General features: G+C 42.0%; 2 protein-coding genes and 1 pseudogene across 3 annotated transcripts in view; all 3 read left to right on the top strand.

The window, feature by feature from the left end:
• Window positions 1-303: 303 nt before the first annotated feature.
• On the top strand, window positions 304-12,706 carry LOC146576341 (myosin heavy chain, fast skeletal muscle-like). The gene is made up of 34 exons (XM_085271538.1): window positions 304-353; window positions 447-669; window positions 767-910; window positions 996-1,152; window positions 1,327-1,354; window positions 1,434-1,731; window positions 1,819-1,882; window positions 2,284-2,382; window positions 2,473-2,576; window positions 2,670-2,808; window positions 2,894-3,012; window positions 3,112-3,261; window positions 3,346-3,516; window positions 3,604-3,910; window positions 4,044-4,120; window positions 7,323-7,410; window positions 7,493-7,610; window positions 7,729-7,852; window positions 7,931-8,067; window positions 8,169-8,424; window positions 8,611-8,853; window positions 8,988-9,164; window positions 9,275-9,420; window positions 9,516-9,606; window positions 9,710-10,099; window positions 10,205-10,331; window positions 10,458-10,576; window positions 10,803-10,999; window positions 11,093-11,276; window positions 11,370-11,535; window positions 11,669-11,793; window positions 11,887-12,195; window positions 12,286-12,489; window positions 12,572-12,706. The coding sequence occupies exons 2-34, from the start codon at window positions 466-468 to the stop codon at window positions 12,704-12,706; spliced, it is 5,397 nt and encodes a 1,798-aa protein (XP_085127664.1). The 5' UTR covers window positions 304-353; window positions 447-465.
• An 80-nt stretch (window positions 12,707-12,786) lies between these two features.
• Window positions 12,787-13,960, top strand: LOC146576340 (uncharacterized). The gene is made up of 5 exons (XM_085271532.1): window positions 12,787-12,954; window positions 13,089-13,193; window positions 13,284-13,379; window positions 13,494-13,625; window positions 13,831-13,960. Exons 1-5 carry the CDS (start codon window positions 12,790-12,792, stop codon window positions 13,846-13,848), a joined length of 516 nt encoding a protein of 171 aa, XP_085127658.1. The 5' UTR covers window positions 12,787-12,789; the 3' UTR covers window positions 13,849-13,960.
• A 9,153-nt stretch (window positions 13,961-23,113) lies between these two features.
• The window catches only part of LOC146576338 (myosin heavy chain, fast skeletal muscle-like), a 37,790-nt pseudogene continuing 35,501 nt past the window's right edge, over window positions 23,114-25,402 (top strand). Inside the window, exon 1 of the transcript XR_014892243.1 lies at window positions 23,114-23,332. The product of XR_014892243.1 is annotated as a myosin heavy chain, fast skeletal muscle-like (transcript). The remainder of the gene's footprint in view (window positions 23,333-25,402) is intronic.

Raw genomic sequence — 25,402 nt, 5'->3', positions numbered from 1 at the left:
TCAGACATTCATGACCAAACTAAGGAGAGTGTAAATGCTGAGGAAGCAGAGTCGTTGTTTATAAAAGCAGCAGCTCTGGACATTTGCTCTAGCTGACGGGCATCTAAGACGGGTGAGTACAGTAAAGGATTCAGCTACCATGTTTTATCTACTGTGTATTATATGCTCTCATTAAGTTTATATTTTACACTTTTAAGTGTTGGGTTATTATATTTTTTAATGGCATTGAAAATTTTGCTTTTTGAATTGATTCTTAAACTAAAGAGTAAAGTGTCCATTGATATACCTTTACTTATTTTATAGCACCTTGACATACACAGGATATTAAGGAATTTCTGTTTGCATCAGCTGAGGTAAACTCCACGAATCAAAAAGAATGGATGTTAATTATGGTTTGTATAATAAGTACAGTATTTGAATTATGTGTCAATCCATCATATTTTCAGTCTCTAGTAAAGTGCCACCATGAGCACAGACGCGGAGATGGCGCAGTATGGCCCAGCGGCCATTTACCTCCGCAAGCCAGAAAAGGAGAGGATTGAGGCCCAGACTGCTCCATTTGATGCCAAGACGGCCTTCTTTGTGACTGATACTGATGAGATGTATGTCAAGGGCAAACTCGTCAAGAAGGAGGGTGGTAAAGCCACTGTTGAGACAGACGGAGGAAAGGTAGATGAATAATCTATGTACTTTATCTGTTTGTTAAATATATAATGCCGAACTGTGAAAGATGAAGTTGTCTGATGGATCATTAAAATCTATTCAGACGGTCACTGTAAAGGAGGATGAAATCCACCCTAGAAACCCTCCAAAGTTTGATAAGATGGAGGACATGGCCATGATGACCCACCTTAATGAGCCATCTGTGTTGTTTAACCTCAAAGAGCGTTATGCATCATGGATGATCTACGTAAGTTTTCACATTGCTGTGTGTGAGAGGAAAGTATCATGCTGATCTGTAAATGTTTAAATGATATTTATTGTCTATGATACAGACCTACTCTGGGTTGTTCTGCGTTGTCGTCAATCCCTACAAGTGGCTTCCTGTATATGATGCTACATGTGTAGCAGGATACAGAGGAAAGAAGAGGATTGAGGCTCCACCCCACATCTTCTCCATCTCTGACAATGCCTATCAGGCCATGCTCACTGGTAAGCTCAATTTCCTATTAAAGCCTTTAAATGCATTTAGGACTTCTACTTAAAGAGATGACCATTAATCATTGCGTGAAAAAAATTGCTTCTTACCACATAGCTACTTATAAGTGATAGGAAATAAATGAATACTAAGATTATTCAAGACATGCTTATATGTTTTTCTTTTAGATCGTGAGAACCAGTCTGTCCTGATTACGTGAGTATAATAAAAACTGTATGCAAAATATATAAAAACGATATAAAGGCATTTTAACAATGTGTCCCCTAAACCCCAGTGGAGAATCCGGTGCGGGAAAGACTGTCAACACCAAACGTGTCATCCAGTACTTTGCAACAATTGCAGCTCTTGGAGCTAAGAAGGCTGAGCCAACACCTGGCAAAATGCAGGTAGATTCTTTATTCTGCGTCAAAGTCTTTGTGACAGAAAAAGAAAATCAATTTTGGAAGATCAGCTCACATAAAAACAATATATTCTTGCAGGGCTCTCTTGAGGATCAGATTGTTGCTGCCAACCCTCTGTTGGAGGCCTACGGTAATGCCAAGACTGTGAGGAATGACAACTCCTCTCGATTTGTAAGTGATTAAAATGAGTTAATGTAAATGAGCTTTTTACTACTTGCTCTCATGAAAGGCAATATTAATAAAGATCTACCCCTGTAGGGTAAATTCATCAGGATTCACTTTGGCACATCTGGCAAGCTGGCCTCAGCTGATATTGAAACATGTAAGTTTGAACCACAGTGTAAATTACCATTATCTGTGATAGAAATTATTTTACAGCACATAAAGAGATGAGTCACTTAATTTCAGAAGAAGTAATATTGTCTGTTGTGGTGGAACACACGGATGCATGAACAGTGTGGTTACGCTATATATATAAGTTATATACTGTAACCCAGCAGTTATCGTGTGTAAGTATAAGTAGGAACATATTGCAACTTCACGGAACATTTAAAGTATAATAAGGTATACTGTGAAGCACGTTATAAGTAAAGCAACAGAACTGAAAAAAGTTTCAAACACGCCCAATGACAGCCAAGGAAATGAATGCATGTATGATCCATTTTGCAGTTTTGACTGTGATGTCTCATGTCTACAGTGTCAAAATTAATCTGTTGTCCTTAGATCTGCTGGAGAAGTCCCGTGTCACCTTCCAGTTGTCTGCTGAGAGGAGCTACCATATCTTCTATCAGCTGATGACAGGCCACAAGCCTGAGCTTCTGGGTATGCTGACAGGACACCTAAATTTAAATTTTAAAACCATTAAAATCACATTCTAAGCAAAAAACAAGTTAACTTCATTTCTCCTTTCAGAGGCTCTTCTGATCACAACTAACCCTTATGACTATCCAATGATCAGTCAGGGTGAAATCACTGTCAAGAGCATCGATGATGTGGAGGAGTTCATTGCAACAGATGTAAAATCACATTTGACACAGAATCTTATACTTAACCATAAATATCTTCTTTTGTTTTATTTATTGATAGCTGATTTCATTTTTTTCTTACAGACTGCTATTGACATCTTGGGCTTTACTGGTGAAGAGAAGTTAAGCATCTACAAGCTGACTGGTGCTGTGATGCATCATGGCAACATGAAATTCAAGCAGAAGCAGCGTGAAGAGCAGGCTGAACCTGATGGCACCGAGGGTATTGTGAAAAATTTCTATAATGGAGAAATGTTTGAAGTATTTGTATTTATTAGGTATTATAATGATTTGTTTTAATCCAACAGTGGCTGACAAGATTGCGTACCTATTGGGCCTGAACTCGGCTGATATGCTGAAAGCTTTGTGCTACCCAAGAGTCAAGGTTGGCAATGAGATGGTGACCAAAGGTCAGACCGTCCCACAGGTAATTCATAAAAGGGAGACTTGTATAATCATATTATAATTATAAACATTATAGCTGTATTCATATGGTTTTGTATAATTATAAATTCTTGTTTGCCAGGTCAACAATGCTGTCTCGGCTCTGTGCAAATCTATCTATGAGAAAATGTTCTTGTGGATGGTTATCCGTATCAATGAGATGCTGGACACAAAGCAGCCCAGACAGTTCTTCATTGGAGTGCTGGATATCGCTGGGTTTGAGATCTTTGATGTGAGCACTTGAAACATTTCACCACATTTCTTAAACTTTAAAGACTTTATTGCCATGAAGTTAGACATGTTTGTACTATTACAGTTCAACAGCTTGGAGCAACTCTGCATCAACTTCACCAATGAGAAACTGCAACAGTTTTTCAACCATCACATGTTTGTCCTGGAGCAAGAGGAGTACAAGAAAGAAGGCATTATATGGGAGTTCATTGACTTTGGTATGGACTTGGCTGCTTGCATTGAGCTTATTGAGAAGGTAAACAGCTGCTCAGGAAGAAATGTACATGTGCTTGCATATGTTACCTCCCTTGAAATTTTAATATGATTTGTGCCATTTTCTCAGCCAATGGGCATCTTCTCCATCCTTGAAGAGGAGTGCATGTTCCCCAAGGCCTCTGACACAACGTTCAAGAACAAGCTGCACGATCAGCATCTTGGCAAGACCAAAGCATTTGAGAAACCAAAGCCTGGAAAGGGCAAGGCTGAGGCACACTTCTCCCTGGTTCACTATGCTGGTACAGTGGACTACAATATCACTGGCTGGCTGGACAAGAACAAGGACCCACTGAATGACTCAGTTGTGCAGCTCTACCAGAAGTCTTCAAACAAACTGCTGGGCTTCCTGTACGCAGCCCATGCTGGAGCTGAAGGTAAGAAAAAAAAGTGCTCACAAACTCCCATGTCCAGTACAGATAGCTACAATGTGCATACTGCAGGCTAAAATTATACAGTGAAAAATATTTTTTCAATTCCAGTAATGAAATTTACTGTTTATGAAAACAGAGGCTGCTGGTGGTGGTGGCAAGAAGGGTGGCAAGAAGAAGGGTGGTTCCTTCCAGACCGTGTCTGCTCTTTTCAGAGTATGTATAGATTTATATATATATATATATATATGGTTTTTTTTGTCTGTGTTTTTTTTTTAATATACATATATATATATATAAAAACACCCAGCACGCCCCTGCGGGCAGTTTATCCTTCAAGCTCGGGTCCTCTACCAGAGGCCTGGGAGCTTGAGGGTCCTGCGCAGTATCTTAGCTGTTCCCAGGACTGCGCTCTTCTGGACAGAGATCTCTGATGTTATTCCCGGGATCTGCTGGAGCCACTCGCCTAGCTTGGGAGTCACCGCACCTAGTGCTCCGATTACCACGGGGACCACCATTACCTTCACCCTCCACATCCTCTCGAGCTCTTCTCTGAGCCCTTGGTATTTCTCCAGCTTCTCGTGTTCTTTCTTCCTGATATTGCTGTCATTGGGAACCGCTACATCGATCACTACGGCCGTCTTCTTCTGTTTGTCTACCACCACTATGTCCGGTTGATTAGCCACCACCATTTTGTCCGTCTGTATCTGGAAGTCCCACAGGATCTTAGCTCGGTCATTCTCCACCACCCTTGGGGGCATCTCCCATTTTGACCTCGGGACTTCCAGGTTATACTCGGCACAGATGTTCCTGTACACTATGCCGGCCACTTGGTTATGGCGTTCCATGTATGCCTTGTCTGCTAGCATCTTGCACCCTGCTGTTATGTGCTAGATTATCTCTGGGGCATCTTTACACAGCCTGCACCTGGGGTCTTGCCTGGTGTGATAGACCCCAGCCTCTATGGATCTTGTACTCAGAGCTTGTTCTTGTGCTGCCATGATTAGTGCCTCTGTGCTGTCTTTCAGTCCAGCTTTGTCCAGCCACTGGTAGGATTTCTGGATATCAGCCACCTCCTCTATCTGCCGGTGGTACATACCGTGCAGGGGCCTATCCTTCCATGATGGTTCCTCGTCTCCCTCCTCTTTCTTGGGTTTCTGCTGCCTGAGGTATTCACTGAGCAATCGGTCAGTTGGGGCCATCTTCCCAATGTATTCTTGGATGTTCGTTGTCTCATCCTGGACTGTGGTGCTGACACTCACCAGTCCCCGGCCCCCTTCCTTCTGCTCCCGCTGAGGCACAGAAACAACTGAGGAATGTCCAAGCGTACAGCCTCAGGGTGCTGGACTTGGGGTGAAACCCTCCATGCATGGTAAGGAGCTTTCTTGTCTTTATGTCAGTGGCTTCTATCTCCTCCTTTGGCCAGCCTATTACCCCAGCAGGGTACCTGATCACGGGCAGGGCGTACTTGTTGATGACCCGGATCTTGTTCTTACCATTCAGCTGACTCCTCAGGACTTGCCTGACCCTCTGCAGGTACTTGGTGGTTGCAGCTTTTCTAGCGGCCTCTTCATTGTTCCCATTCCCCTGCGGGATCCCCAGGTACTTGTAACTGTCCTCTATGTCTGCAATGTTGCCTTCTGGTAGTTCAATCCCCTCAGTTCTGACTACCTTCCCTCTCTTTGTTACCATCCGACTACACTTCTCCAGTCCGAACGACATTCCAATGTCATTGCTGTATAGCCTGGTAGTGTGGATCAGTGAATCGATGTCTCGTTCACTCTTGGCATACAGCTTGATGTCATCCATGTACAGGAGGTGGCTGACAACTGCTCCGTTCCGTAATCGGTATCCGTAGCCAGTCTTGTTAATGATCTCACTGAGGGGGTTCAGGCCTATGCAGAACAGCAGTGGGGACAGAGCATCTCCTTGGGAGATCCCGCACTTGATGGTGACTTGTGCTATGGGCTTGGAGTTGGCCTCCAGTGTTGTACGCCACATCCCCATTGAGTTCCTGATGAAGGCTCTTAGGGTCCCATTGATCTTGTACAATTCTAGGCATTCCAGTATCCAGCTGTGGGGCATTGAGTCATAGGCCTTCTTGTAATCAATCCAGACAGTGCACAGGTTGGTCAGTCTGGTCTTGCAGTCTCGGCTGACTGTTCTGTCTACCAGTAGCTGGTGTTTTGCACCTCTGGTATTCTTGCCAATTCCTTTCTGTGTCCCGCTCATGTATTGACCCATGTGCCTGTTCATCTTAGCCGATATGATGCGATATGATTTGATTCCGGGTGTCTCTCGTTAACTAGCAGCTGGTTCATTTGTGCTGCCAGACACTCGTGGAGTGCAGTCAGCTTCTTTAGCCAGTAGGCATGAACCATGTCGGGCCCTGGTGCTGTCCAACTCTTCATACTGGAGACCCTTTCTTGGATATCTGCCACTGTGATGGTTACTGGACCCTGTTCAGGGAGGTCGCTGTGGTCTGCCCTCAGATCCACTAGCCACTGAGCATTGCCGTTATGGATTGCATCCTTCTCCCATATGCTCTTCCAGTATTGCTCCGTCTCCAGCCTTGGTGGTGCTGTTCTCTTATTATTATTGTTCCCTTGCCACTGAGAGTACACCTTTGCTGGTTCTGTGGAGAACAGCTGGTTTATTCTCCTGCCTTCTATCTCTCTGGTGTACCTCCTCAACCGGGTGGCCAAGGCTGTGAGTCTTTGCTTGGCAGTTTCCAAGGCCTCAGGTATGGACAGCTTGCTGTATTTCTGCAACTCCGTTAGTTGGCTAACCTCCCTCCGTGCTACTTTGATCTTGCCCTCTAGCCTCCTCCTCCATGGAGGGTACTGCCCCTTGTGGCTGTTCAACTTGTAGCCAAGCATCTCACTGATCACTGCTGCCGTATTGTAGATCAGCTTGTTAGTGTCGGTAATCGTGGTTGTAGGTATTGTCCGTAGTGCTGCATTACCATCATCTAGCAGACCTTCTGAGGGTACTTCACGTAATCTTGGTAACCGGCTATGGGGGATCCAGGTTTCAAGCTTGGCCATGATCCTATTTTTCAGGTCAGTTCCTCTCGCACTCAATGATCCTTCTCCTATCGCACTTGGGGCTATGTACCCAATCTCGGGTGGGGGTGATGATATCTCCCCCTTGACCTGGCGTCCTGACTCCTCCTTGCCGTAGCATTTGTGTTGTACCTCGTCAATCTCTAGCTGTGAGAGCAGTCCCTTCTTTCGAATGTTGATATATATATATATATATATATATATATATATATATATATATATATATATAGATAGATAGATAGATAGATAGATATAGATATATATAGATATATAGATAGATATAGATATGTGTGTAAATTAAATGCTCATTTTTAAATAGTATCAACCTATTATCTAATGATGCTGATCTACAGGAGAATCTGGCCAAGCTGATGACCAACTTAAGAAGCACTCATCCTCACTTTGTCCGTTGCCTGATTCCCAATGAGACAAAGACCCCAGGTACCCTACAGTAATATTAACTGTAAAAATGACAGTAAGAATATAGAAAAGATTTGAAACATTATGCATTTCTGACTCTCAGGCCTTATGGAGAACTTCCTGGTCATCCACCAGCTGAGGTGTAACGGTGTACTGGAGGGCATCAGAATCTGCAGAAAGGGTTTCCCCAGCAGAATCCTCTATGGTGACTTCAAGCAGAGGTGACAGCACATTACAATATTGGAAAGGAAAAATGGTTTCATGGTTGTTGTAAAGGACAAACTTGAATATGATGGAAGAAAAATCTAAGTAACAACTGTAATTGTATCTCTCTTGAAGATACAAAGTGTTGAATGCCAGTGTCATCCCTGAGGGACAGTTCATTGACAACAAGAAAGCTTCAGAGAAGCTGCTTGGCTCCATTGATGTGGATCACACACAATACATGTTTGGGCACACAAAGGTACACTTCATTATATTAATAGACATTAACAAAAACTGTCCCTTTGTACTTGTACTTATGTTTTCAATGATTAAATAGGTGTTCTTCAAAGCTGGTCTGCTGGGCACTCTTGAGGAGTTGAGAGATGAGAAACTGGCTGAGCTGGTGACCATGACTCAGGCTCTCTGCAGAGGATACGTCATGAGGAAAGAGTTTGTGAAGATGATGGAGAGGAGGTAACATTATCATAGTAAACTCTATTGTATTCTCTTTTGTATTTCCTTCCTCATATTAAGATCCGACGACACAAAGTAACACTCTCATGTTTGGTTTTTAGAGAATCTATCTACACCATCCAGTACAACATCCGTTCTTTCATGAATGTCAAGAACTGGCCATGGCTGAAAGTATATTTCAAGATCAAGCCTCTTCTGAAGAGTGCTGAGACTGAGAAGGAGTTGCAGAACATGAAGGAGAACTATGATAAGATGAAGACAGACCTGGCTGCTGCTCTGGCTAAGAAGAAGGAACTGGAAGAGAAGATGGTCAGCCTGCTGCAGGAGAAGAATGACCTGCAACTTCAAGTGGCTGCAGTAAGTAGTAGAGAAAAGTATACATTGCACCTATAGTTCATGTATATAAGGTAGATATAAAAAGACCACATGTTTGTCTCTCCCTCTGATTATTTATTTGCTAAAACAAAAGTGTAGTTAAAATTATGATTTTAACTACACTTTTGTCACAAATAATCTAACTTGTGTGTTCAACATGTATTATAGGAAGTTGACAATCTCTCCGATGCTGAAGAAAGGTGTGAGGGGCTCATTAAGAGCAAAATCCAGCTTGAAGCAAAACTCAAAGAGACAAGTGAGAGACTGGAGGATGAAGAGGAAATCAATGCTGAGCTGACTGCTAAGAAGAGGAAGCTGGAGGATGAATGCTCTGAGCTGAAGAAGGACATTGATGACTTGGAGCTCACCTTGGCCAAAGTGGAGAAGGAGAAACATGCCACAGAAAACAAGGTTCAGTTCATTTTGATTGTATACTTAGTTCAATTAAAACATGTAATGTTGTTCTTTGAATATACATGTTAAACGATCAAATAATCAGCAAAATCTCGAACAAAATTAAACTTAATGTATTCACATTGTTTCAGGTGAAAAACCTGACAGAGGAGATGGCATCTCAAGATGAGTCAATTGCCAAGTTGACTAAGGAGAAGAAAGCCTTACAAGAGGCCCATCAGCAAACACTGGATGATCTCCAGGCAGAAGAAGACAAAGTCAACACTCTGACCAAGTCCAAAACAAAGCTGGAACAGCAAGTTGATGATGTAAGAAAACTATAAAAATTACGTTGTTGTTTTTTGTTTTTTATGGAAAGAATTTTAGTGCTGAATCATTGTCATACCAACCACTTGAATCAACTGACATGACTTTATAGCTTGAGGGTTCACTGGAGCAAGAGAAGAAGCTCCGCATGGACCTTGAGAGAGCCAAGAGGAAGCTGGAGGGAGATCTGAAACTGGCCCAGGAATCCATAATGGATCTGGAGAATGACAAGCAGCAGTCTGATGAGAAAATCAAGAAGTAGGGCTTTTTTTGTAAATAATTTTCTTTACACACACTGCATTGCAATAATCATATGGACTATGATCGTAAAACCATACTTCTTCCACACCAAGGAAGGACTTTGAAATCAGCCAACTTCTCAGCAAAATTGAAGATGAACAATCCCTTGGTGCTCAACTTCAGAAGAAGATCAAAGAACTTCAGGTAACACTAACGACCAGTCTTCATAAAGAATATTGTTCATTATAATTCAAAAACCTAGTTTAGTTTAGGTTCTAATCGATAAATCCAAATAATTTCAAACTAGGCTCGTATTGAGGAGCTGGAAGAGGAGATTGAGGCTGAGAGGGCAGCTCGGGCTAAGGTAGAGAAGCAGAGAGCCGACCTCTCCAGGGAGCTTGAAGAGATCAGCGAGAGGCTCGAGGAAGCTGGTGGAGCAACAGCTGCTCAGATTGAGATGAACAAGAAGCGAGAGGCTGAGTTCCAGAAACTGCGTCGTGATCTTGAGGAATCAACTCTGCAGCATGAAGCTACTGCAGCAGCTCTCCGTAAGAAGCAGGCTGACACTGTAGCAGAGCTCGGAGAGCAGATCGACAACCTCCAGCGTGTCAAACAGAAGCTGGAGAAAGAGAAGAGCGAGTACAAGATGGAGATTGATGACCTCTCCAGCAACATGGAGGCTGTTGCTAAAGCAAAGGTGCGGACAGTATTTATAGAGAACAGATTTTTTCTTTTTTACATTTCAGGACCGCCAAAGCAGCTCATTAACTGTTAACATGGATATGGCATTACTTGGTGACAGGGCAACTTGGAGAAAATGTGCAGGACTCTTGAGGATCAACTAAGTGAACTCAAAGCCAAAAATGATGAGAATGTTCGTCAGCTGAATGACATTAATGCCCAGAAGGCGAGACTTCAAACAGAGAATGGTAAGTGATGTATAACAAAAACACAGTCTGTCTCTGGAAATTTGTCATTTACAGGTACCTAAAACTACAACCAATCAGTGGGTGAAATGGAACAAACTGGGCTTAATACATGTGTGTTAACTACAGGTGAGTTCAGTCGCCAGCTTGAGGAGAAAGAAGCTCTTGTTTCTCAGCTCACAAGGGGCAAGCAGGCCTTCACTCAGCAGATTGAGGAACTGAAGAGACACGTTGAGGAGGAAGTGAAGGTCTGAAATGTTTTCTCTCTTCTGTTAAATTTCAGCACTTACTAATAAAAACAGAGACAAGTTTTAATCAGTTACAGAGACACTCAGTAACTCTGAGACAGATAATCCTCTAATATCTTTCTAAGGTTTTACCTCTTAAATTTGTTATCCTCTCAGCATTAGACTTTAAAATTGATTTCAACAAAAAAAAAATCCCGAAATCTGAAATCAACTGTCACTTCAACAGGCCAAGAATGCCCTGGCTCATGCAGTTCAGTCAGCACGTCATGACTGTGATCTGCTGAGAGAGCAGTTTGAGGAGGAGCAGGAGGCCAAGGCTGAGCTGCAGCGAGGAATGTCCAAGGCCAACAGTGAGGTGGCTCAGTGGCGATCCAAATATGAGACTGATGCCATCCAGCGAACTGAGGAGCTGGAGGAGGCCAAGTAAGTCACCATACTTTCATTGTTTAAATTAGTTTTCAGATTTAAAACCAAACAATTCAGCCTTAATTTAAAAAAAAAATATTTTAACAACAGGAAAAAGCTTGCCCAGCGCCTGCAGGAGGCTGAGGAATCCATTGAGGCTGTGAACTCCAAGTGTGCCTCACTGGAGAAGACCAAGCAGAGGCTGCAGGGTGAGGTGGAGGACCTCATGATTGATGTGGAGAGAGCTAATTCTCTGGCTGCCAACCTTGACAAGAAGCAGAGGAACTTTGATAAAGTAAAGTTTTAAACATAACCTCTATCATCAAAGGAGAAATTACACCCATTACAACAACTAATTATTTAATTAATACATTTTTAATTAATCTAGGTCCTGGCAGAATGGAAGCAGAAGTATGAGGAGAGCCAGGCAGAGCTGGAAGGAGCCCAAAAGGAGGCTCGTTCTCTCAGCACTGAGTTGTTCAAGATGAAGAACTCATATGAAGAGGCTCTGGATCATCTTGAGACCATGAAGAGAGAGAACAAGAACCTGCAGCGTACGCTTATCTTGCTATAGATCATATGGATATGATTCTAATGTTTATATTCATTTATATGTTATGTTGTGGCCAAAACATTTGCATATATCAGCTCCAAGTACTAAAACTCTTGGCTGTGTTTGCTCTGTAGAGGAGATCTCAGATCTGACTGAGCAGATTGGTGAGACTGGAAAGAGCATCCATGAGCTGGAAAAGGCCAAGAAGACTGTTGAGACTGAGAAGTCTGAAATTCAGACAGCTCTGGAGGAAGCTGAGGTAATGTATTTTATAAAAGTGTACTTTGTTTGTAATTACATTTATAAAACTATCCCTTCTCCAGTTTATTTTGAAATAAACCTTTATTTAAAGGGAACTCTGGAGCACGAGGAGGCCAAGATCCTTCGTGTTCAGCTTGAGCTAAACCAGGTAAAAGGTGAGATTGACAGGAAGCTGTCAGAGAAGGACGAGGAGATGGAGCAGATCAAGAGGAACAGCCAGAGGGTGATTGACTCCATGCAGAGCACTCTTGATGCTGAGGTCAGGAGCAGGAATGATGCCCTGAGAGTCAAGAAGAAGATGGAGGGAGACCTGAATGAGATGGAGATTCAGCTGAGCCATGCCAACAGACAGGCTGCTGAGGCACAGAAACAACTGAGGAATGTCCAAGGACAGCTCAAGGTGAGTTGGTAGATTGTGTGTGTGTTTGTGTTTTTTTTAATTAACCTCCAAGCAAACAATGATAATATCATTTGTTTTATTTGTCATCAGGATGCTCAGCTGCACCTGGATGACGCAGTCAGAGGACAGGAAGACATGAAGGAGCAGGTCGCCATGGTGGAGCGCAGAAATGGTCTGATGGTGGCTGAGATTGAGGAGCTGAGAGCCGCTCTGGAGCAGACAGAGAGAGGACGCAAAGTGGCTGAGCAGGAGTTGGTTGATGCTAGCGAGCGTGTTGGACTGCTTCACTCTCAGGTTGGTATTCATTACTTTACAAGAACTTTGAGACATCAGAGAGTGAGAATCACAGCATTAAAACGGTTTCTTTTTCATTCAGAACACCAGTCTTTTGAACACCAAGAAGAAGCTGGAGGCTGACCTTGTCCAGGTTCAGGGTGAGGTGGATGATGCAGTTCAGGAAGCAAGAAATGCTGAGGAGAAGGCCAAAAAGGCTATCACTGATGTAAGTTAGTACTTTACAAGCATCTTATCTTTTCAAAATGTTTGTTCATGCTTGATCAATAATGCCAATACCACCCATACTTTCAGGCTGCCATGATGGCTGAGGAGCTGAAGAAGGAGCAGGACACCAGTGCTCACCTGGAGAGGATGAAGAAGAACCTGGAGGTCACAGTCAAGGACCTGCAGCACCGTCTGGATGAGGCAGAGAACCTCGCCATGAAGGGTGGCAAGAAGCAGCTCCAGAAACTGGAGTCCAGGGTATGTACTGCATATATTCTTGAGTTATTATTCAAGTATTAAATAAACACTTTGATGCCATCACATGATCTCCACCCATTTTCTTTCTACTCTTAATATTTATTAAAAGCTGATTACTTATCATGGCATTAAAGGTCCGTGAACTAGAAACTGAAGTTGAAGCTGAGCAGAGACGTGGAGCTGATGCTGTTAAAGGAGTCCGCAAATATGAGAGGAGAGTGAAGGAGCTCACCTACCAGGTGATTACACATTTACCTAAACATCTATTACATTTAAGTTCCTAAATTCTTTCTTCTTCAGCCGTCAGTAACAGTTTGTTGTTTATGCAGACTGAGGAGGACAAGAAGAATTTGGTCAGACTTCAGGATCTGGTGGACAAGCTGCAGCTCAAAGTCAAGGCTTACAAGAGACAGGCTGAGGAGGCTGTGAGTGAAATGTTTTGTGATTTTTACATATGGAATTCACAGCTTCATAACTGAGATATCTCTCATATATGATCAGATATGTTTTTAAATAAAACATATTATTGCACTGAACAGGAGGAACAGGCCAACACCCACATGTCCAGACTGAGAAAGGTCCAACATGAGATGGAGGAAGCTCAGGAGCGTGCTGACATTGCTGAATCTCAGGTCAACAAACTGAGAGCCAAGAGCCGTGATGCTGGAAAGGTAATTCATCTAATTCGTTTACACAACATTTAATGTTGATCAGATGAGTGTTTGATATAATGTTGAATGTTGTTTGCTTTGTATTATTAATTTGCTTTGATTTGAAGAGAGTAGAGAGTGTAGATACTTGTACAAAAACAACACGCAATAAATTGCTTACTGTTAATATGCGTTGAATAATTTTACCTTTCATTATTTTTTTCAGGGTGAAAGTGCTGAATAAGACACATTCTTTTGGAACTTTTTGGCAGTGTTCATAAAATATGAACTAACTGTTAAATTGTCTGCTTATGATGTATTAATTCAATAAACACTTTCATTATGATTTCATGAAATGTAAAGAGTTTTATTTATTGTATGTTCTAAAATATTCACTATCAAACATACAATGTTTAACACAGTAATTTCTTGAAAACAGCACTTTTCCTTTACCTTTAAAAGAAAACCACATTTCACAAAAACTATGATAATTTAAAAGTAAATTTTTTGCAATCCTAAAAAAAATTGTGCTTCACAAGCAAATTTTCCATTAAACAACAATTAATTTCCATTGTCACATCAGTTAAACAAATGGCTGCATATGTCAATATTTTTTTAATTAATCTGTAAATGCTTTATAAGCCATTATTAATGCGGTCTTTCGCTACTCTGGTTAAAAATGATAAGTCACTTAGATAACTTAAAGATATTATTGTTTGGCTTTTCTCAGTGTTTTATTTGTTCGTGAGTAAATCTAAACAAATAAATATCTAAACAATAATAACAGTGACATTTAAGTTAATTTATCCGATAAACAAACATTGTAAAATATATATATATACACACACACACACACACATATATATGTGTATGTATATATATATATATATATATATATATATATTAGGGGTGCAACGATATTCGTATCGATATTGAACCGTTCGATACAGTGCTTTCGGTTCGGTACACATATGTATCGAACAATACAACATTTGTAATTTATTTTATCAACTTTCCTTCTGACAATGCTGTCTGTGTTGAGCACTCAGTGAATCTGCGTTCGACTACTCCGCCTAGGCTGCACTGTCGAGCGCAGATCCACTGAGTGCTCAACACAGACAGCATAGTCAGAAGGAAGAGCGCAGGGCACCTCCCCCACCCTCATTCAGATCTGGCGTTTGGAATTATTTTGGTTTTCATGTGATGTATGACCCTGAAGGTAAGCGAGTCATGGACTAAAGTAAAACAGTATGTTGGATGTGCCATGCAATGCTCAATTACATGGGTGGGAACTAGTGTGTTAGCGCAGTTAGCTCGTTAACGTGTTGGCCGTCTAGCCCCACGCACGGGGCGATCAGCGGTAGCTCGTTAACGGAGATTTGCCGTGTTGTGGCGTTAAGGTCATTTCAATGAGATTAACCTGAAAGCAATAGTGGGAACACAACGAATATGACTGCACATTTACGCCGACATCATCCTAGTGCAAAGACCAAAACAACAAGCATGCTACTAACTTTAGCCGAGTCATTTAGACAGCTGTTAGCACATGATTCTCCTTATGCTGCTGAGAATATAGCCCAGAAGAAGCGGATAGTATAGCTTTTATTTTGGAAAGAGACATTTCTCTGTAATAAACTCTCTTTTCCAAAGATGAGTGATTCCTCAATCAGATACAGGGCTCGCAATATCGCTAGCCCGACGTCCTGGAGCTAGCGATTTTTTTCAGACGGGCTACCAAAATCTATCTCTTCCCTGCCCGTCGGGCTACTGTAGGAAGGAAAAATATATGTCAATGCTTTTGCATTCTTTCAGAAATGTAGCTGGGTAATTATGTCATTGGCATCGGTGAGCCACTGTCAATATGTGACATATTGAAATCGCGTTTGAATTTGCGCTTGTTTTTTGCTTTCACTTTGCAATCGCGAACTGTGTATAGAGAGCAACAGCACTGATCTGTGAGTGATGATAATTTGCGCACCAATTCCTCTGACATCGTCTTATTAATCGTTAGCTTACTATGCAAACATGACAAGTGAAATCTCCCGCAGCTTAAACATGTGAGAGGTTGATCGCGCAGAGAATCGCTGAGCTTATGTGAGTGAGCGTGTAAAAGCATTTCAGTTCTGCTGAGCCAAATAAGACAGGTCAGGGTGAAGAAGTGACAGCCAAAGAAAAGCTTACCACAAAACGGAGAAGTTATGACAAATCAGACTATAAGGCAAAAAGAAAGTGCAGCTTTATGGTTTCATGGACAAAAGAATTTCTGTGGCTGCAATATGACGAGCTAAATAACCAGGGCTGCACATAAGTGGTCCGCAGGTGCGCATTCGCTGTCAAAATAAAAAACACGCACAAGGGTTAGGGTTAAATTTAAAAACTGTACTTTTGAGTTAAAATATATATTTATAATTTTAATAAATGACAAATTAAAAAGGCATGAACATTTTTTTGTATCGAAAAAATATCGAACCGTGACACCAAAGTATCGAACCGAACCGTGAATTTTGTGTATCGTTGCACCCCTAATATATATATATATATATATATATATATAGAGAGAGAGAGAGAGAGAGAGCCACAACAGCCACAAGGGGCAGTACCCTCCATGGAGGAGGAGGCTAGAGGGCAAGATCAAAGTAGCACGGAGGGAGGTTAGCCAACTAACGGAGTTGCAGAAATACAGCAAGCTGTCCATACCTGAGGCCTTGGAAACTGCCAAGCAAAGACTCACAGCCTTGGCCACCCGGTTGAGGAGGTACACCAGAGAGATAGAAGGCAGGAGAATAAACCAGCTGTTCTCCACAGAACCAGCAAAGGTGTACTCTCAGTGGCAAGGGAACAATAATAATAAGAGAACAGCACCACCAAGGCTGGAGACGGAGCAATACTGGAAGAGCATATGGGAGAAGGACGCAACCCATAACGGCAATGCTCAGGGGCTAGTGGATCTGAGGGCAGACCACAGCGACCTCCCTGAACAGGGTCCAGTAACCATCACAGTGGCAGATATCCAAGAAAGGGTCTCCAGTATGAAGAGTTGGACAGCACCAGGGCCCGACATGGTTCACGCCTACTGGCTAAAGAAGCTGACTGCACTCCACGAGCGTCTGGCAGCACAAATGAACCAGCTGCTAGTTAACGAGAGACACCCGGAATGGCTAACCGAAGGTCGGACGGTCCTGATCCCCAAGGACCCCAAGAAGGGACTGGTCCCCTCCAACTACCGACCAATAACCTGCCTCAGTACTACATGGAAGCTCCTGTCAGGCATCATATCGGCTAAGATGAACAGGCACATGGGTCAATACATGAGTGGGACACAGAAAGGAATTGGCAAGAATACCAGAGGTGCAAAACACCAGCTACTGGTAGACAGAACAGTCAGCCGAGACTGCAAGACCAGACTGACCAACCTGTGCACTGCCTGGATTGATTACAAGAAGGCCTATGACTCAATGCCCCACAGCTGGATACTGGAATGCCTAGAATTGTACAAGATCAATGGGACCCTAAGAGCCTTCATCAGGAACTCAATGGGGATGTGGCGTACAACACTAGAGGCCAACTCCAAGCCCATAACACAAGTCACCATCAAGTGCGGGATCTACCAAGGAGATGCTCTGTCCCCACTGCTGTTCTGCATAGGCCTGAACCCCCTCAGTGAGATCATTAGAAGACTGGCTACGGATACCGACTACGGAACCATGGGAACCATGAAGAGGCCACTAGAAAGGCTGCAACCACCAAGTACCTGCAGAGGGTCAGGCAAGTCCTGAGGAGTCAGCTGAATGGTAAGAACAAGATCCGGGCCATCAACACGTACGCCCTGCCCGTGATCAGGTACCCTGCTGGGGTAATAGGCTGGCCAAAGGAGGAGATAGAAGCCACTGACATAAAGACAAGAAAGCTCCTTACCATGCATGGAGGGTTTCACCCCAAGTCCAGCACCCTGAGGCTGTACGCTAAGCGGAAGGAAGGGGGCCGGGGACTGGTGAGTGTCAGCACCACAGTCCAGGATGAGACAACGAACATCCAAGAATACATTGGGAAGATGGCCCCAACTGACCGATTGCTCAGTGAATACCTCAGGCAGCAGAAACCCAAGAAAGAGGAGGGAGACGAGGAACCATCATGGAAGGATAGGCCCCTGCACGGTATGTACCACCGGCAGATAGAGGAGATGGCTGATATCCAGAAATCCTACCAGTGGCTGGACAAAGCTGGACTGAAAGACAGCACAGAGGCACTAATCATGGCAGCACAAGAACAAGCTCTGAGTACAAGATCCATAGAGGCTGGGGTCTATCACACCAGGCAAGACCCCAGGTGCAGGCTGTGTAAAGATGCCCCAGAGACAATCCAGCACATAACAGCAGGGTGCAAGATGCTAGCAGGCAAGGCATACATGGAACGCCATAACCAAGTGGCCGGCATAGTGTACAGGAACATCTGTGCCGAGTATAACCTGGAAGTCCCGAGGTCAAAGTGGGAGATGCCCCCAAGGGTGGTGGAGAATGACCGAGCTAAGATCCTGTGGGACTTCCAGATACAGACGGACAAAATGGTGGTGGCTAACCAACCGGACATAGTGGTGGTAGACAAACAGAAGAAGACGGCCGTAGTGATCGATGTAGCGGTTCCCAATGACAGCAATATCAGGAAGAAGGAACACGAGAAGCTGGAGAAATACCAAGGGCTCAGAGAAGAGCTCGAGAGGATGTGGAGGGTGAAGGTAATGGTGGTCCCCGTGGTAATCGGAGCACTAGGTGCGGTGACTCCCAAGCTAGGTGAGTGGCTCCAGCAGATCCCGGGAATAACATCGGAGATCTCTGTCCAGAAGAGCGCAGTCCTGGGAACAGCTAAGATACTGCGCAGGACCCTCAAGCTCCCAGGCCTCTGGTAGAGGACCCGAGCTTGAAGGATAAACCGCCCGCAGGGGCGTGCTGGGTGTTTTTATATATCTATATATATATATATATATATATATATATATATATATATATATATATATATATATATATATATACATACATACATACATACAGGGAGTGCAGGGTTATTAGGCAAGTTGTATTTTTGAGGAATAATTTTATTATTGAACAACAACCATGTTCTCAATGAACCCAAAAAACTCATTAATATCAAAACTGAATGTTTTTGGAAGTAGTTTTTAGTTTTAGCTATTTTAGGGGGATATCTGTGTGCAGGTGACTATTACTGTGCATAATTATTAGGCAACTTAACAAAAAACAAATATATACCCATTTCAATTATTTATTTTTACCAGCGAAACCAATATAACATCTCCACATTCACAAATATACATTTCTGACATTCAAAAACAAAACAAAAACAAATTAGTGACCAATATAGCCACCTTTCTTTGCAAGGACACTCAAAAGCCTGCCATCCATGGATTCTGTCAGTATTTTGATCTGTTCACCATCAACATTGCGTGCAGCAGCAACCACAGCCTCCCAGACACTGTTCAGAGAGGTGTACTGTTTTCCCTCCTTGTAAATCTCACATTTGATGATGGACCACAGGTTCTCAATGGGGTTCAGATCAGGTGAACAAGGTAGCCATGTCATTAGTTTTTCTTCTTTTATACCCTTTCTTGCCAGTCACGCTGTGGAGTACTTGAACGCGTGTGATGGAGCATTGTCCTGCATGAAAATCATGTTTTTCTTGAAGGATGCAGAGTTCTTCCTGTACCACTGCTTGAAGAAGGTGTCTTCCAGAAACTGGCAGTAGGACTGGGAGTTGAGCTTGACTCCATCCTCAACCCGAAAAGGCCCCACAAGCTCATCTTTGATGATACCAGCCCAAACCAGTACTCCACCTCCACCTTGCTGGCGTCTGAGTCGGACTGGAGCTCTCTGCCCTTTACCAATCCAGCCACGGGCCCATCCATCTGGCTCACTCTCATTTCATCAGTCCATAAAACTTTAGAAAAACCAGTCTTGAGATATTTCTTGGCCCAGTCTTGACGTTTCAGCTTGTGTGTCTTGTTCAGTGGTGGTCGTCTTTCAGCCTTTCTTACCTTGGCCATGTCTCTGAGTATTGCACACCTTGTGCTTTTGGGCACTCCAGTGATGTTGCAGCTCTGAAATATGGCCAAACTGGTGGCAAGTGGCATCTTGGCAGCTGCACGCTTGACTTTTCTCAGTTCATGGGCAGTTATTTTGCGCCTTGGTTTTTCCACACGCTTCTTGCAACCCTGTTGACTATTTTGAATGAAACGCTTGATTGTTCGATGATCACGCTTCAGAAGCTTTGCAATTTTGAGACTGCTGCATCCCTCTGCAAGATATCTCACTATTTTTGACTTTTCTGAGCCTGTCAATTCCTTCTTTTGACCCATTTTGCCAAAGGAAAGGACGTTGCCTAATAATTATGCACACCTGATATAGGGTGTTGATGTCATTAGACCACACCCCTTCTCATTACAGAGATGCACATCACCTAATATGCTTAATTGGTAGTAGGCTTTCGAGCCTATACAGCTTGGAGTAAGACAACATGCATGAAGAGGATGATGTGGACAAAATACTCATTTGCCTGATAATTCTGCACTCCCTGTATATTAGTGATACTATTATACATTTTTTCATGAAGTTATTTCCAGTAATGTAAAAAATCATATCACATGTGTTACGTTAAAAAGGTGACTGTATAACACTGCGCCATTTAAAGTCTTTAATTACGTAGTTAAAAATGTTCCTGTAGGGTAAAAATGAGCACATACATACAATAAAACATACTTCACAAAAACGTCTGAAGGTGCCTGATTGTGACTTCTTACTTTCAGTCTAGTTACAGTTATAAAAAATATTCCTTCAGTTAGGAATATTAGCGTTTTAACAAGAAGACATGTGACCATTTCTCAGTATAGTTTTGTATTATTTCCCTTTCAGCAAATCAAGTTTAATTTTTGAGTTTAAGTCCCATCTGTTATAGCTTCACATTTGAAAAACATCATCATGAATTCCCTGTACTTTTGCTGTTTTGCTTCCGCCATTATAAAATCACACTTCCTGGATGGTTCTTTCTCTCTCTGTGTACTTCGGGAAACTGATAACACCCCTGCTCCCAGCATATCACCAAAGCAAAGACTTTTGCCTTACTTGTTAACTAAGACTAAGACCACCAGGTACTGGAACAGCTTCTTCCCCACAGCTGTCAGACTCCTGAACTCTGCCTCCTGACATCTGACCCACGTTAAACTCATGGACTGAACATACACACACCCACAATGGACAACTGTACCCTCGAACACACAATAATAACATGGACTGAACCACCACTCAAAACCACTAGCACTTTATATAGTCTCTGTAGAAACTATCTACACCCTCACTTATCTTAACTGCACTACTGTATAGCTCTGTGTAAATAATCATTCTGTACATTCGATAATCTTTAATCCTACAACTGTTTACAACTTGCATAGTTCCCATTTCTGTATAGCTGTATATCTCAGATTTCTGTAAAGTTATTTATTTCATATTCTGTATAGTTTTTCATATTTATATCCTGTTCATAGCCTGTACATAGCTTGTACTCACTACAGCCTGTACATACTTAGTTATAGAATATTCACAACATACTTCATACCGTGTACATTATAACATACCATAATAGACCCATTTCTGTAATATACTTACATATCTATACTATTGCTAATATATATTGTAATATATCTATATCACTAAAGCACTTCTGGATGGATGCAAACTGCATTTCGTTGCCCTGTACCTGTGCATGTGCAATGACAATAAAGTTGAATTCTATTCTATTCTAACCAAGTTCATTTTCTAGCTCTATTGTCCTCAAGAAATGTCAGTGTGCTTGCTCCTGATAGAAGCAAAAGCCATAGTGACTTATCTGTGCTCATAAAACCAGAGGTACAGTGGAACTGTGGTAGTATTTTACAAATATATTTTGAGATTAAACACACTGTACATTTACAAAACATTACAACACTTCACTGCATTATAACACATTATAGTCTGTAACACTATATATAATGTGTTCTTAGGCACTACCATGGCTAAAAAGAGGAAATAGATCATTTTTGGCTGTTTTGGTTGTAACCCTCCTTATCGACTCTTTTTTCATGCATTTTTTACCTGACTCTTGGAATTACGATGAATAAACACAGCATATTTTAAGTTTTTCAGGTTTTTTGGTTTTGTTTTATTGTTTACTTTGTATTGTTTTCTACAATAAACTTACCTTACAGACATACACGTGCTTTTTTTTAAGAAAATACATTTGAAAGTTAAATAGACAAGTTGAGATGATAAATGTCCTTCAGGCTGGGATTTGTTGTTAACAACATATCTAAATGTGTCCTATAAATATATCCTTCTCTTATGCCAAACACGAATCCCTGCTCCTTGGCTTTGCTGGATTTATTTTTGACCATGGTACCTCATGACCTTCTGGTAAGATGGCAAATATTAACCCACGTCTGTGCAAAACTTGGAAATGAAAGATAATCCGGTTATGACCCTTTCCATTCCATTAATCATTTATCACTTATTCATAAATCAAAAATAAAAATTTAACAGTTGTATGTTCCTTTTTTCATTAGAGATACACATTAACAGTATTTATAACAAACAATTTTCTGGTATTAAATTATCATTGTTGCATTATGTCCCTAGTAGAGATATATAACACCGGTCTGGCATTAACACAAAGTCTTGCCCTGAATTTTATATCCGATGTGTGAGATTTTTATGTCCTGTAACTATACACCAGTGGCATTTCAAAACTCCTCCACATATAAAACTCATTACTGGCTATGACATCAAAATTACTTGCACAAGTATAAGCTTAGTATAAACTCAATTTAATATCAGTTTACCTTCAAGATTGATTGTAATAAATAATTCACAAACCATGCAGTGCACTGTTATAATTTACCACTAGTGGTGTGCTAAATATTTATAAGCACAATCACCTTAAAATAATTTATTTCAACAAGAAATGCAGCTAAACTGATTGTGAAAATGCTTTTGATGTGTTCCTGTTGCACTTCAAAAGAAGGATTGGAGTTACTCAAAAAGACATAAATGCAGCAATTTAAGTTTAATGTAACAAATATGTGACATTATACTTTACTTAAGTGTATATTGTAATATACAGCCATAAACTGTCCCTTCTAGATAGATAGATAGATAGATAGATAGATAGATAGATAGATAGATAGATAGATAGATAGATAGATAGATAGATAGATATGTATAATGTATTATTTATTTAATTTATGTAAACATACATATTTGTATGTCTGTAAACTATATATATGTGTGTGCTTGCCTGTGTGTCCTTTTCATAAAGCATTGCAATAAAATAGCACCTTGACGTACACAGGGTATTAAGGAGTTTCTATTTGCATCACCTGTGGTAAATTCCATAAATCTAAAACAATGGAAATTAATTATGGGTTGTGCACTAAGCATATGATTTATGTTTCACTTGGTCATATTTTCAGTCTCTAGTAAAGTGCCACCATGAGCACAGACGCGGAGATGGAGCAGTATGGCCCAGCGGCCATTTACCTCCGCAAGCCAGAAAAGGAGAGGATTGAGGCCCAGACTGCTCCATTTGATGCCAAGACGGCCTTCTTTGTAACTGATCCTGGTGAGATGTATGTCAAGGGCAAACTCGTCAAGAAGGAGGGTGGTAAAGCCACTGTTGAGACAGACGCAGGAAAGGTAGATGAATAATCTATGTACTTTATCTGTTTGTTAAATATATAATGCCGAAGTGAGAGGTAAGTGACGGAAGTGATGTTGTAGGTGACGTCAGACGCCGGAGATTTTGGCGGAGAAAAAGCAAATGGTAGCATAGAGTTTAACAAAGGTTTTCCAAGCTTCAGTATTACCAAATATACTAATCAGTTGTCATATAACTAACAACATCTGTTTTATCATCTCTAACACCCTGGAGGACAACGGGGAGAGTTTAGACGCTCTCCAAGATTACATCGACCGCTGTTTTCAAGATTTAGTAATGCATAAGGCCCAGAGTGCATCTTCCCCGGCCAAAATCGAGACGCCGTCATCGAAGAGAAGTCGCCAGGCAGACTCCCCCGGTACAACATCGCCTGCCGGCAAAGACATCGCAGAAATCCTGGAGTCAATCGACAAGCGATTGTCCAGTTTCGATGCGAGGCTGTCCCTGGTGGAGATTTTACACCGGGAATTTAAATCTCTGAGAGAATCCCTGGAATTCAGCCAGCAGCAGGTGGAAACGCTTGCCGCTGAAAATGCCACGCTACGGGAGTCGGTTAAATCTCTCACCGATAACGTGACCCAGCTAAACATTGAAAATAAAAAAATAAAAGAGTCCGTTATCGATCTACAAGCCCGTAGCATGAGAGATAATCTTGTGTTTTCTGGTATTCCAGAAACTGCCGGAGAGGACGCAGAGGCAACGGTGAAAAACTTCATTAAAATCCACCTGAAGCTGCCGGAGGACACCGTAAAGAACATCGACTTCGATAGAGTACATCGCTTGGGGGGCGCGCGGTCGCGGACCGGGAGACCACGGCCTATTGTGGCCAAATTCAGTCAATTCAAACAGAAGGAACAGGTGAAGAGTCGCGGCAGAGAGCTGAAAGGAACGGACTTCAGCGTGAACGACCAGTTCCCCATAGAGATCCTGGAACGACGCAAGGTCCTGTTCCCAGTTCGACGTAGCTTCATCCAGAAAGGCTCCCGTGCTGTCATCGCCGTGGACCGGCTCTACGTGGACGGACAGCTTTACCGCGACCTCGGCACCACACCGTGGTTATATTAACTGCACTCCAGATAAGAACCCGCTACACTCTTTTCTTATTCATTCACACTCTCTCCTTTAACATGAGTTTAAGCTAGTAATATCAATATGATGTCATAGCAGATATAACACCGTCACCCTCCGTCATTGCTTTAATTGGAATGTTTCCGTTTCGTTTCTTTTTTTTTTGTTGTCGCTCACAGTTCATGTGGTTTCTTTCTTTCTCTTGTCTTTCACTGCTGTGATCACCTACTTCCCCACTCACCTACAAACAACACCCTCTATTTCTCCATATTTTCACAACACGATCACGCAAACACATCAGCTCAACGGCAGCACATTCACAACAGCCTCACAGCACGCACAGACTTGCAGGACACATAAGCAAGCCACGCTTGTTCATATTAGTGAATATTCACACACATAGTCAGACTTATGGAGTCTCTCACCACACTTCTTTTTCTCTTTCTATTTACAAACAAGGGATGTTTCCATATTCTCTCCACCTGTCTAAACGAAACACCCAGCATACATCATTAGACATACACGCACAATTAAGGGCATGCTGAGGTTTGTCACATGGAATGTAAATGGAGCTGGCACCAGAGGAAAGAGGTTAAAAATATTTAACCAGCTTAAAAAACTACAGGCAGATGTTGTTTTATTACAAGAAACTCACAAACCTGTCACAGGTTTAAATGAACTTAAAACACCTGAGTTCCCTAACGTGTTTGCAGCCGGTTATAATTCTAGACAACGGGGAGTAGCAATTTTAATACATAAAAATGTTAATTTTACAGTACTCGATACAGTTATAGATCCAGAGGGTAGATTTCTAATTATTAAACTATCAATATTGAACAAAAAACTATGTATTGTTAGTATATATGGTCCAAATGTTGATGAACCCTCATTCTTCCACGGTTTTTTTAGTGCACTCTCTGAACACCTTGATTGCACACTCATTCTTGGCGGTGACCTCAACCTTGGACTAAATGAAGAAA

Source organism: Mchenga conophoros, linkage group LG4 (genome assembly GCF_057382185.1).
Source record: "Mchenga conophoros isolate Kocher_MC1m ecotype Shallow Benthic linkage group LG4, M_conophoros_male_GT1.1, whole genome shotgun sequence".
In the NCBI taxonomy this organism is placed as follows: Eukaryota; Metazoa; Chordata; class Actinopteri; order Cichliformes; family Cichlidae; genus Mchenga; species Mchenga conophoros.
This window is presented reverse-complemented; position numbering and strand designations above follow the sequence as displayed.

Coding starts and splice junctions, on each gene's coding strand:
- LOC146576340 (XM_085271532.1), top strand. CDS start 12,790: ATGATGGCTGAGGAGCTGAAGAAGGAGCAGGACACCAGTGCTCACCTG. Junction 12,955..13,088: donor TCCAGAAACTGGAGTCCAGG/GTATGTACTGCA, acceptor ATGGCATTAAAG/GTCCGTGAACTAGAAACTGA. Junction 13,380..13,493: donor AGAGACAGGCTGAGGAGGCT/GTGAGTGAAATG, acceptor TGCACTGAACAG/GAGGAACAGGCCAACACCCA.
- LOC146576341 (XM_085271538.1), top strand. CDS start 466: ATGAGCACAGACGCGGAGATGGCGCAGTATGGCCCAGCGGCCATTTAC. Junction 8,068..8,168: donor GTGAAGATGATGGAGAGGAG/GTAACATTATCA, acceptor TTTGGTTTTTAG/AGAATCTATCTACACCATCC. Junction 11,277..11,369: donor AGCAGAGGAACTTTGATAAA/GTAAAGTTTTAA, acceptor TAATTAATCTAG/GTCCTGGCAGAATGGAAGCA.